Genomic DNA, 14687 nt, shown 5'->3' with positions numbered 1-14687 from the left:
CCTTCCCCGTGCGCTGTAGGACCCACACAAACGGCCAGCCGGCGCAGCATCAATGGCAATACTGAGGAACCAAGTGGCGGACAAACAGCGCTTTCGTGTGCGTGGATCGTGTGTTTCTCTGCCCTTCGATCTGGTGAACTAAGTCAAGCGCAGTGTTTCGATATAATAGGTCGTTAAAGTCTCGCCTAGTGACGTGGTTCACTTGCTCTGAACCGTGCGCACAGATCACCCAGCCGGCGCTCAGTGATAAGGTGCATCCAGCCGAAGGAAGCAGCTGTATCACTCTCGCCTAGTCACGTGCTGCCACAGTGGAAAAACTCCCAAAAAGTGAAGCGACAAGAAATACGCAGCTTGCGGCTGAATGTCAATGCGGCACGATGAATGACCTTGAAAGATGTAACATAGTAGAGCTTTCGCTGTAAATACTCCAGTTAGATTAGGGTAGTGTTGGGTTTAGGTTAGGTTACGTTGGAACAGCCCGTTAAGCTGCGTGATGCCGCGGACCGAGCTACAAACAGACTCTCTTACTGAACGGGGAAGTAACAATACAAAAACAGGAAAACTAATACCCCCGTCACACGGCAGATGTAATGACAGTTAGAGCAAACGCCATTTGCTCTAAATGTCATTGGTTCGGTGCTACACGTGAACGCCGAATAACATTCGAGGCACATGGCATTTGCGCACAATGAGGTTCGGGAGCTCATTCAGCAGCCAAATGAGTAGCCTCGGCAGCAGGGGCGTGTCACTGTACAAGAAAGTTCAGTAATAAACCCAAGAATACTGCTTCTAGAAACTGTCAGTAAACTTACTTATGTTCTCCCCTTCATATTGCTTTTCCAATAAAGATAAACTAGTACTTACAAAACAGAAAATCTTGTTCCTAAAACACGCGCTGCGCTGATACGGACTTTTGTTGTGGACTTGTCTCGGCTTGTGGTGTCTACATATATCCCCTAAACGGTGATTTCCTTATTTTTATTTAGAAAAGGAATTGTTTGTTTTCTATAAAAAAGCTATTATGTATGAAAAATTCTAGACACACTTCAACTGTCATTTCGCAATTTTGTGAGCTTGCTAATCATGGCCGCTATCACTATCAAATGACATTCGTTTCGCCGTGTAGACCCGCACGGCCAAACCGAATAATGACATAAGCTTAGCCCTGTGACAGCGGTATAACTTGTGCTGACTTGTTCCATGATTATGCTGCTCGGTCTGACTTGACGCTGGCCTCTAAGCACTTCACCTCTCGAATATTCATCAGTGAAATTTTAATTTTTTTGTTCCCGATCCCCTCCCTTCCCCATCCCCTGAGCGGTAGGAACGCGCACTGACCAGCCTGAACCCGGAGGACCATCAACGCCTGATCAACCGGGCCAACCGGGCTGCGGAAGCGCGCGGCTTCCTGAACTGAGGGCATCACCCACCTTCTTCTTTTTTGCTCAATAAGTTTTGCCTCCTCCTCATCCCAATGACGACCGCGTGCGTAGGCATAATGAGAACGGCTTAGCCTCAATCCCACTTCAGCGAATGCACTTTCAAAGAAAAATAAAACGCGAAAAATCAAAATACAGTAAAAGCTCGTTAATGCCAACTCGGTTAGTTCGAATTTCCCGTTAATTCGAACTGACGCCCTGGTACCGGCACAGACTTGATATTTCAATGGAGGAAAACTCCCGATAATTTGAACGAGTCAGTATACCGAACGGTTAATTCTAACTGGAATTAGGCGCACGTTAAAAATCCCCAGGTGGTCAAAATTAAACCGGAGCCATCTCGTGCAGCGCGCCTCACCGCCTGTGTAGCGTCGGCGCGCTGAACCTCACAATCAATCAATCAATCAATCAATCAATCAATCAATCAATCAATCAATCAATCAATCAATCAATCAATCAATCAATCAATCAATCAATCAATCAAGTCATGAACCAAGCCCTAAGGATCCCCATGAGCGAGTCAACCGACAGGCTCCTTCGCATGGGTCTGCACAACACGGTGGAGCGCTCATACAGGGCCACCTCTTCAGCCAGAGAGCATAGTTTGCAAAGACAAAAACCGGACAAAAACTCTTGAACCGAATCAAATGGAGGTCCCCAGATGTCAAACCGACCAAGGAGCATCCGTGGCCGTTGGCGGCACCATATCACACCGCACCCATTGCCAAATAACATGCACCTGGTCCGCCACTCCGGTCGGTGAGAAGCTTGAGCCAAAGCCTTAAACAGGAGATACGGTACCCTCCCGAAAATGGTCTACGTGGATGCAGCTGCAATCCATGGTGGAAGAGCAAATACAGTGTTAATAACCGCATCGACCAAAGAAGCGAAGGAGCTAGCTGTGTCGCTGGCCCTCACGCAGACGAGAGCCACGGTGGTCATTACTGCCTCATAGGAAGCGTGCAGGAGCTTCAGGCCGGGCTAGGTGGCACCAGCCACGCACCCCATGCTCTCAACCAAATTACCCAACAGGAAAGTAAGGATTGCTTGGACGCCTGCACATGCCTTCATGGAGGACAACGAATTTGCCCACCAAAAGCCCCGAGAACTTGCCCAGCAGGCCTCAGAGGTCGCGCAGAAACCTACACTACTTGAAACCTAGAAATAAATAATGCAAAATTACCAACGAAATCGACGTACTTTCCCGTTACATCACCCAAACCTCACGAAGTCTTATAAAGACTTCTACAGAAGTCTCAAGAAAGACTTCTACAGACACCTTCCCGCATCAGACTAGGCTACACTAGATATCCCCCTGCCAATATCCAACATCATGCATGTACTGCCAACAAAACCAGGAACAATCAGACATATTGCCATAGAGTGCAGAAAAAACAAGCTCCTACCACCCTTTCCCCGCGCCCCAAACACCCAGGGCTGACAGCTTCAGATACACGTTTATTCCTCCTTCCTCCTCCTTAAGAGCAGTGGGACACACTGCTGTCCCCCCGCCGCGGTGGCTCAGTGGCTAAGGCGTTGCGCTGCTGAGCACGAGGTAGCGGGTTCGATTCCCGGCCGCGGCGGCCGCTTTTCTGATGGAGGCGAAAAGCAAAAACGCCCGTGTGCACAAGATTTCGGCGCACGTTAAAGATCCCCAGGTGTTCAAAATTAATTCGTAGCCCTCCACTACGGCGCGCCTCATCGTCTGCGTTGAGTCGGCGCGTTAAACCCTACGATCAAATCAATAAAATCGCACTGCTGTCCAGCCTCTGCCTCTTGGACCAGCTCCGGCTCACCGGGAGAGCAGCCGCTGCTAAGGCAGCTCATGGATTCCCGTCAAGTGGGGACCGTTCCTACAAGAACATAATAAATGCTCGCAATTAACGTTTTATGTCTTTATCTTTCGTGGGAGAGTTACGAAGTCGTGTCAGGCTCTTCATCCCCATGCTTCGTCGAGACCATTGCCCCTTCGGCGCCAAAACACTTTTTCGGCGCCAGGCAGGCTTCGTGCTCGCGTGAGCGCGACAATCGCAGCCGACCGAAGCCAAAAGTCGCAACAGAATGATAGGTTTCGGTTTCGTTTGCAGCCCAACCTCAAGACTAATTTTACCGCTGTTTTGTTTTCAATGGAAGGCAATTATCGCATTTTGTGAACAACACGTAGAAACATAGTGCAATAAAATCAGCAAACTGAACAAACGCATCGTCATTGTCGCCTAGCACGCGCTGACTCGGGCTGTCGCGAACTGCTGCTGCCTGTGCTCGCCCTCAGCCCGGCCATTCTAACGTCTCCACACGTCACTGGTCACGGCCGAATCTTGGAAGAGAGTGCCTTGAGTTCGTTCAAGATAGCAACGCCGTCGCGTGGCGAGAGCGGCACACCTTGCATAGGTTCCCGTCTCTGGACGCCACGGCACCTACGATGGAACTGTAAGTGATTCATTACGCTACCGAGAAGGATTGAGCGCGAACGCAGCAAGCATATACCTCATAAAATTAGAACCTCTAAGCTGTTGCGTCGCAAGCTAAGGTTTTCTCAGAGTTAACACACACACGCAGACAGAAACTTTATCGAGAAATAATGTGAGAGTGTTTCCTCAGTGCTGCCACGGCCCTGGCCACAAGCAGGAATTGCTCCACAAGTCGACAGCTGGGCAGCAATATCTGTCAGCTCAGGGGAATGAAGGGTTCAGGGGTGGCTGGTCTGTTCTTTTTTTCGCGCAGTTTCAGGGTTTCAATTAGATTCGTGGCGCGAACTACAGTCCGCGCTTCGCACAAATTTCGCAATAGGTAGTATAGTAATCGTCAGTTGCTTTTTTGATGAGCCTTGCCGCAAAGCATTATGTACCTTTAATCCTCATCAATACACATGTTGTGCCACATGCTTAAGATATGTTTATGCGTTATCTTTTTGTTTATTCTGACGAATAAAGTTTGTCAGAAATTGCACGTTTGAATTCTAATTTTCGTTTTGTGTCACTATACGTCCTACGAAATGTTTCAGCTCACCCATTAGTAATTCATAAGGAGCCTTAAAGCTTGGAATAGATGATGATGTCATCGCGCTCTGTCACCCTGTATCACAACGGGTGTACTTTGCTTTTCGCTGTGCAGTGACCAGGTTGAGGCGGCTCCTTCGAAGCAGCTGACCGCGGTCACAGTGCGAGGCCTGAAGCTCAGGTATAGCCGGACAGGCCCTCCGGTCATCGACGATGCCAACATGACCATCCCCAATGGAGCCATGTGAGCGCGCTGCACCGCACATCGCGGGCGAACAATTGGCGTGGAGGAGCATGGAAAAGAGACTTAGAACTGCCGGAAATGTTTGGTGATAATAGAATAGTAGAATTGAAAAGTATGCGGAGGCAGGGGAGTGGTTCCGATCCTTTAGATAAGCCCCAAGAAATATTCCTCCAATCAGGGGCGTAGCGAGGGGGCTGTTTCGGTGTCAGAACACCCCCCGAAATCCCCCCCCCCCCCTCCTTTCGAACTTTTTTAGATGCAAGGCATCTCTTACACTCGGCCTGACCCGCGTTGACCGGCGTAGTCCGCACTCCTCATTACGCATACGGAAACTCTCCTCCGTTCTTCTCTCCGACAGCTGTGCGTTATGCGCTCTCTCCGGCTCATTATAACAACAGCTGGCGCGCTTCGCCTACGTTTGCATGTGCTCCGGCGCGCTTGTGCGCGCATGTGTGCGCATGCGCAACTTTCCTCCGCTGTCTCCTCTCCTTCAAGCGCGCATATAAAGCGGTGAGCGCTCGGCACCCGTTCAGTTAAGCGCGCGCTTTCGCTTGACACAGTTGCTCGACTCTGCTTGACTTTGCTCGTGCTTCGCTTGACGACGACGACTCCGTCGAATCTTCCGATGAAGACGGTCTTTACGTACTTGGAACTCTACGTGTGATTAAGCATCATTTAAGGTTCACTGCACTTCAACCACATTTGGGTAACCAACATAACGGAACCGCGAACTGAACCCCGTGAGATGACTTGCATCACCCCAGGGTTCCCCTCGTGGGAAGGTGGCGGATTTCTTTTTCGTAAGAGGGGTGTTTATGAAAAAGTTTGTTTCTTATTATTCAAATCCTCGGAGTGATGTGGGCCTCGCACCTTTAAGTAGGAATTCCAAAGCACGAAGAAACTAACATTTCGGATTGATTGAAGCAGAAAAAATGACCAAGCTATTGCTTGGGCGTATACATGCTCTCTTTTTTTTTTCCATTTTTTACGGGCAGCGTACAAAACCACGCGAAAAATGTTTATGGCTACGCCACTGCCTCCAACCCTCGCAACATTCAACCTTGCTGGCGTGTTCACGTATTTCTCACTAGTTCACGTAGTGTTCTTCGTCGTCAAGCAAGATGTACACATGAATGCAAGAAATGTGCCGCTTATAGGTCGACCTCCCTGCCGCATGACTGATGCCGTCAAAATACCCGTACTATACTATACACGCATGGGCGTCCGGAGGGGGAAGGGGGCCAAGAGGGGCAACTTCGCCCCCTTGGAATTGGGACCTTTTTTTAACCGCGTTAGGACGAGCATTGTCCATCTCACCAACTGTGGTTGATTCCTCTGTCATAGGAATCAGTTAAACACGAAAGTGAAATGTGCAGCGAAATCTGCAGCTGGGCATGATTTGCGGGTCGGCGGCTGTCGTGTGCGCGTGCTTGGCGGGCGACGTCCTGCTGGTGGGTCGCTTCGGCAAAGGTGTACTGGCGTTATTTCCGTGACGGATATGACGTCAGGGAAATCTTGTGGTACCACGGCATAAAACACGTTCGTGTTAAAATATAAAACCCGAAAACGAACAACCCTAAGTATAACGTACTCTTTAGTACTTAATGTTGCTTCCCCGCAAGAATACCCTGTGTGCAAAGGTGCACCCTTTACAGGCCGCTTGCTTCCTTTTACTGGCGTCACTTCCGTGACAGATATGACGTCAGCGAAATCTTCGTGTATCCGGGAATAAAACACTTTCGTGTTAAAAACCTCGAAGCCTCAATAGAAAAAATGTGGTTAGGGAGGTCCCTTGAATCGTACGCGGGACCTTTATGCCGTGAAACCGGCAACCTAATTGCTGGGCCATCATAAAGGACCGAAGGCTACAGGGTTAGGAGCGGCGGAGAGCAATCCCATGTGCAGCCCACTGGAAAAAAAAAAACACTTCCCGTGGTTGGAATCGAAGCTGGGTCCCTCACGTTATGAAACCGCCGTCTATCGATTGAGCTGTCATCGCTTCTTTTGTAACAGAATCCTTGCTTACAAATATAGATACAGAACCACATGGAGCAATTGCATGTTTCAGAGAACAAAGGAACAGAGCTTTACACTCACAGAAAAATACACACGCTTTGGAAGTTACCCGAACCAAGAGTCAGCATGTTAGGCCAGGTAAGCGAAAAGCCGTCGAGGGGTAATACTAGCAAAGCCGCAGGGTGCTGGCTGGATTTATGCTAGAAAGATCGCCAAAAGGGCTGCGGTGTCATTTGTGGACAGCCTGCAGAGAGCTGGATGGGAACAAAGGTGTGGGGATGGACCTTCTGTAGGAAAGTCATCTGTGAGAAGATGTAAAGGTGGACTCTAGAACTTCCTCGACTCAAGCTCTCTGTGTCCCATCTCCTCTGCTTGTGTATCTTGAACTCCTTGAGAGCTGGCGAGCCCCGCTCCAGTTCATCATGAAGCTCGGAGTCTAAATCTGGCACGTCAAGCACGGCCACTTCGCACTGCGTCTTCTGCACAAAATTGCTCCACACAGGCAGTCGGCGTTCAGCGCAGTCAACAGCATCGACTGTCGCCCTCAGTAGCTTGCGGAGACCTATACATGGATGCAGTAATGGAGGGGTGGGCATTCCGAGGCCGCATCTGAGAACTTAGAGTCCATCCAGGGGAGGTGCCAGTGCGTGTCAAAGGAGCACTGCAGCTCATCCTAAAAATATGCCGTGCTGCGCTCCGGAAAAAAACATGCGCTGGCGTATTCCGTCTTCCACACAGCAGACAGTTAGCCCCTCCAGTAAGGAAGAAACCGCGCTCCTCCTGTCTTGCCTTAGTAGGTAAAACCCTTGTGCGCAAGCGGAAGAAAAAGTCCTTGGAACTACTTGGCCTGCTAGTCCTGCGGTGTCCTACGGTACACGTACGACATCGCTTTTCAGATGACCGTGGCGGAAGGATCTACTCCACCAAGTCCCAGCACAGTTGCCTCCGTTTCGCTGTCTACAAGTAATCCCAGGAAAACAGTCCCTGCAAGAGAACCACCGCCCCGCCACTTCTTTGTGAAAGCATGTTGCACGGGCACCAATGTGTAAGCTCCGCTGTTGTTGCGAACCAAGGGATCAAGTGTAAGGCGGCTACATTTTGGAGAGCCGCCTGGGGGTGGTCGCGGAAGAACACAAATCGCTTAACAGTCAGCTTAAGCTCTACGTTAACAAGCGCAAGACCTTAAGCTTCCGCCCCCAAGAAAATGTTGGTGCGGCGCATAGGCTCGTATGCGGAGAGTCAGAGAGATGTCCCACGATTGTCCTGTGAAGCTTACCAGCTGTGCTTGCGTCGATGGTTGAGACTCGAGCTGAGTACACGATGCTTCGGTATATCACGGCATTGCAGACATGGCCCCTTGTAAAAAGGGCGATGTGTTGCGGTCTCCACGGCTCCAATTTCCTTCCAGGGGCTTTCACTTTCGACTGTCAATGGGGGCTAATGGCTGTGCCGTTGTCTGGATTGACCCCTAGGTAGCAAGTGATCTCTTTTTCCGTCGAACTCCGTAGAACAGTTGTGGTTTGCCTAGCCATGCTCTTTCTGACTTCTAAAGATTGAGCTGAGCACCCGAGAGACAATGATTTCGCAAGAAACACCACCTCTTTCGCAAGAAACACCGCGTGCTGTGTCGACACGCACACAAACTCAACATCGTCCGCATAAGCCAAGATCTTTCGCTGTTCGTTGAGAGCTAAGCCTTTGGTTGACTTCGACGTCAAGACAGTCCTCATGCGATGTAGGTTGGTGTTAATTGAGCGGTCCCGTATTCTGCATGTCCGATGTGGGCCCATCACACTGCTGAGTGCCATGTAGAGTCGTCCGACCGGGGTACCGACCAGGATTTTGTAGTCTGTCGACTGCAGCCTGATAGGGCTGAAGACTTCCACAATGGATAACATATCATGAAAAGAGTTTTTGGGTATGAAGACAAAATTACTGCTCTGCATTGAAGGTGGCAGCAGCTTCGCGTGTTTGATGTTTTCGAAGAGCGATACCAAAACAGGACTGACCTCTTCACCGAACACCTGGTAGAATTGCTTAACAATCCCATTAGGCCCCGGTGCCTTATTCTTTGACAGTTTCTTTATCCCCCGATTGACCTCTTCGACCGTTCCCGGGCTGTTTATTACGGCCTTAACGTCCTCTGGTACCGGACCGGGAAAATGGCGAGCTCACCAAGGACATCTGATGGGAGAGCATAAAGATTAGAACAATCGGTGGACTACCAGGGAGACAGAGTAGACACCGAGAGACGGGTCTAGGAAAAGAGGAAGGTGAATTACTCGATGGAGGGACGAAATAAGGAAATTCGGGGCCAAAGAGTGGACTCAAGCGGCGCGGGGCAGGAGCGGTTGGAGGTTGATGGGGAAGGCCTTCACCCGGCAGTGAATCTAGTGCGCTGCTGCTGCTGCTGCTGCTGCTGCTGCTGCTGCTGCTGCTGCTGCTGCTGATGATGATGATGATGATGCAATAGCCGGGTCTCCGACGAAAGGAGAGGGGCCGCCAACTCTTCTTTTCTCCAGCCTTGCACCACAGTGCAAGCTGCGCCATTTTTTATTGTTTTACCATGCACTGTTAAAAAGTTGTTCAGTTCGTCAAGGCCCTGGAATGAATAACCGAGAACTACTATGAGGTGCGCGCGGAAGCTTTCACTGTGATAGGAAATCAGCGGTTGCTCCGTCCTTCACCTCCCCCCATCCGTTTCTTTTGGCGTGTGCGCCCCCCCCCCCCTGGAAAGGATCTCCGGATGTCCATGTATACACAAAGGTCGTTTTTGTACCTCAGATTTTTGTTTAACTGCTCACAACACCCTTGTCAAAGTATCCCCAGCCGATCTCGCGCACTGCAAATTGCTCTCTGTGGTCGGTGCAACCCCGGCCAGATTGAACGCTTCCTCCTCACTATGGCGCATGCGTGCAGCTACGGGCTCCTGGGTGCCAGCGGGTGCGGCAAGACGAGCCTGCTGAAATGCCTAGTCGGCCTCTGCAAGCCGAACGCCGGCAACGTCCTCATCTACGGGCAGGAGCTCCACACGGGTCTCGTGCCCGGGCCCGGCGTCGGATTCATGCCGCAGGTAGGAGCAAGTTGGTGGAGAAGGCAGAACAAGCGGCCCGTGCCAGAGGACTCCTGGAATGGGGAGGCCATCCTAAAGGCTCTCTTCTTGATAGCAATGCATATGTTTACTCTTTCTCACGTGAATCCTCTCATTCAATCATCGTCCGCGTTTCAGTAACTCAGCTGTAAAAGCCAGCAGGTGCGAAGGGTGGCGAAGCCAATGCTGCGCAGAGGTAGCCGTGGTTGTCCTGGCGCAGATGCACGAAATGACACGGGTATTGGGTCATTATATTCCTCCTCACTGGCTGACAGCGGTGACAACGCCGGTGACATCGTACAACGCATACGGAAGTGCATCCATCCATTACACGCGTATCAGGAGCGAGCGACTGCGCGTTACGGCGCACTACACCTACACCTCATCACCGCGGCTGGCTATTCCTTCGCGCGGCTCGAAGAGCGCGTCACTGCGAGTATTTTGAACGTAGTGCGAGCCGCTTACGTTGTTTTTCAGACTTAGGCTGCCTATAAATTGCAGCAGCGACGACAAACTACGTGAGAAAAAGCAGACGATGCAACGCGTAAGACACATGTCCGCCTTTAGATCCGGTTTTCCGCGCCGGTAACTGTTTGGGAAAGCGCTCACCGCGCCGTTTGGTGGAATTTAAGACACAGAATGCCCGGGCGCCGGCGATGCGCCGGCCCGCTTTGCTCCGCCCCGTTCCAGCGTGCCTGTAATGGGTAATGGGAAGCGAAGGGATGGGGGAGTAGCAAAGATCTTCGTCACACAATTGAATGTCCTTTTTTTTAGTACTCATTTTGCGCCCATGATGTTAATAACGCTCTTCTCGGGATGGGTAGTGACCACCAGGCTACACTAATCTCGCAAGGCCACTCTGTCTACTATAACTGCCCAGTGCTTCCAGAAAATCGATGTCGTGACTTGGAGAGTGTAGTGTCCATGTCTGGAGGGACGGGACTGAACAAATCCTGTCTGTGGAGCGCGCAGTGACTACACATCCACGTGAAGTGAAGGTCAGACGATACGCTTTGTTGGCAATATATAGGCAATACGGGGGTGGGTGCCCATTCGGATGGTACCATCTCCTCGTAACGGCGGGCGTGTAGGCACTGTTGGCGATATCCGTGTGACCAGGTGTCCACGCCAGGCGTATAGTTACACCATTTAGTGAAAGATGTTGAAGGGAGTACGTAATGATGTTGGCTGTAGGGCGGTCTGAATTTCGCTTCCAGAGTTCTTGCATGACGTCATGGGAATTGGCTAATATGCGTGCTTTTGAGGTGTTTTCACAGAGTACGCTAAATGGTCCGGTACGGCTAATACGCCTCGTAGCTCCGCTTCAAGGGGGGGACAGGTGTTCATCTCGAGCACCGCTGCGTCATCCAGGTGTGGTGCCTCTGGCGATCTCCATGCTACACCGATGCGTCCGTCGCGAATACTGGTGTCAGTGTAGATATCAATTTAGGGCACAATTTTCTTGCCATGAAGACATAATACAAGTTTGGTTCATTGAAAAGCCCGTTTTATGCCGATGACAAGGATACCAATCTTATGGGAAATTTCAAACAAATAACGGAGGTATCAAGGAAAACAGGTGGAGCTGTGGCGACCCCACAGCCGCTTTCTGGCAACTTCTCTATGACGTCATAGAATCTTGTTTGTGCGATTGGCGGCCGCCGACATTGGCCACCGCCAAGAAACATGACTGGCCAACTGTAGTGATTCCTCTAGTTCCGTTAGGTCTTATCATTTGAATGCTAACGGGCAGTTCACACACTGAGAACTATGTTTCACTGCTGGCCCATATTACGTAACTTCTGGCATATGACTTGAAAGTTGAATTTGAAAGTTTGTCTTCATGAAACGATTGCTCGCTATTGCGTCCTGCTCACTCTAATTAGGGCTTTATGTGCGCATCGCGAGGGCTTTACCAAGTTCAGCTATCTGTGTTTGAGTGCGTATTGCCGTGATTGCCGTCGTAGCTCGACGGAACGAGGAGCACGAGAATAAGTAATGATCTCGCCCCATTTGACGATGGGAAGGAAGGAGGGAAAGCGCGGGACTACTTTTATCCTTGCCTGCGGTAAGAAGGGTAGCACAACTATTGTCGTGGCACCGATAGAGGGGTCACCTGTCGGACCGTCCCATCTTATGGAGTGCGAGATGGTCCCCTTACTCCGTAATGAGGAAAGACCGATATCCGGTACAGTGGGGAAAGGCGTCTAGATGACGACGATGCGTAGTTATGTGCGTAGCGAGGTCATTTTTTGCTGCAAGACGTATCGATTCACAATAAAGCGAGACGTATAGATTGAATTGTGATTGAAAAAAAACGTACTCTTGCGACTTCTAGCCGCTGGCTGATACTCTTTGGCAAAGAAATTCGCGGATTTTTTGCCCATCGACAAAGTGCCACCACAAAAATCTCAACGCGTAAAGGTGTCAACGAAGCGAGATTCAGTATTAGTGTCGATTCCCGATCCCCTTGGTGTGCCACCACGACCCGATGGGGAGTGACGTCCCGTTGTGTACGCAGGAGCTTGCGCTGCACCAGGGTTTCACGATCGCCGAGAACATGTACTTCTTCGGGCAGCTGCTGGGCATGCCCACAAACGCCATCTTCCAGCGCATCAACTTCCTCTGCTCCTTCTTCGAGCTACTGCCCGCCGACAGGTTCGTCGACCGACTCAGGTACTACTGCGCATGCGTGGCGGCCGTGTCAACTTCTATAGCCAGTGGTGTGGGCGTGTATAGCCATCACTACCATAATCCTTGGCTACAGCAGGAAAAAAAAATCACGCCATATCCACGGAATGAATGATGATAAGTGGGGCGAAGCTCGAGAGGGGGAGATCATCGGTAACCGTAACTCTCCCGTGAAAGTTCGCCCATTACATCATTAAGAAAGACGTAAGACTTTGTGCGTACATTGTACAAATCAACTTTTATTTTCGGAGTCAATGCTCCCAGGCCCAGACCTGGTGAAAGACCCCGCGCCATCGAGGACTACCCCGCACCTCAACCACAATTTGTCACGTAGGATGGGACACAACGGTAAAGAAAGAACTTTTATTTAGGGCGAACTTGTGCCCGAACAAGACGAGAGGAAACGAGCAAAGGTCCTTGCGTCTCGTTCGATCTCCGAGAACAACTGCCTGCGTTCGTGGCGTGATCTCTTGCGTGATCTCCCCCTCGCAGTGCACGTGCGCTCGCGCCTCCGTTGGCGAACACAGACAAGCTCGCGCTCCCGGTGCCGAGTTTGCGCTGCCGGTTGCAGCCGGTTCTTGCGCGTGCAACGCGGCCCACTTTGCGACATCTCCGAAAGCATGCGGCGGTCACGTACCACGAGACACAAGGGATGGACAGACCCATGGCTTTAGGAGCTTCGCCCCTAAAAGTCTTTCCGAAGTGACGTCCACCCCTTCCTCCCATGCTGTCTGTGTTTCCTAACTGTTCCGTTATGTTTCAACCAGTGCGCAGGAGAAGGAATAAGTTTATTTATTTCTAGTCGTCTCTTGGTGGGAGGCCTTCCTTAGCTCAGGAATTCTGCCTTGGTCCTTTGCGGCCCCGCGGGCCCTGTCCATCATGGTCCGCGGGGCCGCAAAGTTCATCATAGTCCATCATGTCCTCCATGGTCCATCATGGGGGTCTTCAGTCCCTGAGCTAGTGAGGTGATCCTGCCAGGGTGGTTCTTGGTAGGGTGGTCAATGATGGTGAGTCTCGGCACTCCCACTCCATATGGTAGAGTGCGTTGGGTGCGGGGCAATTTTTACCAGTCAACGTGTATGTAGTTGGACTCATGGCATGGAGTAGGGCTCTGTGAGGTTATGCGTTGATTTGTAGCTCTCTGAAGTTACGTAATGGCGCCGTCTGTGGTCATCTTGGGCTGTAGTGGGGGTAAATGGAGCGTTCAGTCGGTAGGGGGGCGGGATATCGGTGCACTTCTTTCCCTGAATTATTTGTTTTCCCGTTTTGAGCGCACACTATTTCCCCAAGCCCAGCGCTGGTGGAGTACTCGGTCGTGTGAGGGAAGACATCTTCAGCTAACTAAACTCATCCCAATCTGTACATGTCACCCCTCCTGCTGCTGCCGAATCATCACTTTCTTTGTTCTTAAGCCCACCATAAATTTCGGAGGCGTGCTTTGCGTAAGATAGACAAGTTGACTCGGCACCCGGGTCTGTACTGGGACGTGCACGAATCAGTAGAATGTCGAACAATCCCATCTTCGACGGCATCGCAGCGGCGGCCAGCAGAGACGCACTTCGCTGGCTGTGGCACTGATGCACGAGCCCCCGTTCCTGATCCTGGACGAGCCGACCGTGGGCCTGGACCCGGTGTTGCGCGCTGCCATCTGGCACTACTTCCTCAACCTCTCGAACGAGCAGCATACCACACTCCTCGTCACGACGCACTTCATTGAGGAGATTGCCGAGGCGAATGTGGTAAAGTAGCTCATCTTACAGCGAAGCTGTGCACGGCTACTAGAATTTTCGCGTCCGTGGGCAAAAACTCCCATGGCTATACGTGTAAAAGCGGGTATTAGTTCCGTGTCATTCACAATCAGGTTTTTTACCGCAGTCAGCGCACTGCACGTGAACTGGAGTAGATTAGGCTACGCAAAATCAAATTATATCAGATCAAAGCTTTTTTTGGGGGAAACAAAGGATACAATAGCCGGTGTGTATAATCCATAAGCAGGTTTTGACAGCTGTCAGCATTGCGTGCACTCCATGGTGATGCCTTAGGCGCGTCAAAGAAAACAATGACCGGTTCTCAGTCAGTCTCTGCGGCAGTGCCGCAATAACATAGTTGGGTAGTGTTTAGTGTGCATTGCAATTGGAAAGCCCTGTGGCGTTTGGACTGCCGAAGAGCATCGTGCGTAGAAGGGGCGATGGCGGAAATAGCGGCTT

The 14687-nt window shown here is 51.0% G+C and overlaps 1 protein-coding gene across 1 annotated transcript; it reads left to right on the top strand.

The window, feature by feature from the left end:
- The first annotated feature begins 9638 nt into the window (after positions 1–9638).
- On the top strand, positions 9639–14228 carry LOC144153267 (ABC transporter G family member 23-like). Its single transcript, XM_077684919.1, has 3 exons — positions 9639–9771; positions 12311–12465; positions 14018–14228. Exons 1-3 carry the CDS (start codon positions 9763–9765, stop codon positions 14226–14228), a joined length of 375 nt encoding a protein of 124 aa, XP_077541045.1. The 5' UTR covers positions 9639–9762.
- Positions 14229–14687: the final 459 nt, after the last annotated feature.

The sequence above is a fragment of the Haemaphysalis longicornis genome, unplaced genomic scaffold (genome assembly GCF_048455015.1).
Source record: "Haemaphysalis longicornis isolate Haplotype H1 unplaced genomic scaffold, Haemaphysalis longicornis Haplotype H1 scaffold_9, whole genome shotgun sequence".
NCBI classification, from domain to species: Eukaryota; Metazoa; Arthropoda; class Arachnida; order Ixodida; family Ixodidae; genus Haemaphysalis; species Haemaphysalis longicornis.
Note: the sequence above shows the minus strand (reverse complement) of the source record. Positions and strands in the feature narration are given on the sequence as shown.

What these genes read in the sequence shown, in the direction of transcription:
- LOC144153267 (XM_077684919.1), top strand. An exon ending in AGGTTCGTCGACCGACTCAG is followed by an intron (nt 12,466 to 14,017) that starts GTACTACTGCGC and finishes ACGGCATCGCAG; the next exon opens with CGGCGGCCAGCAGAGACGCA.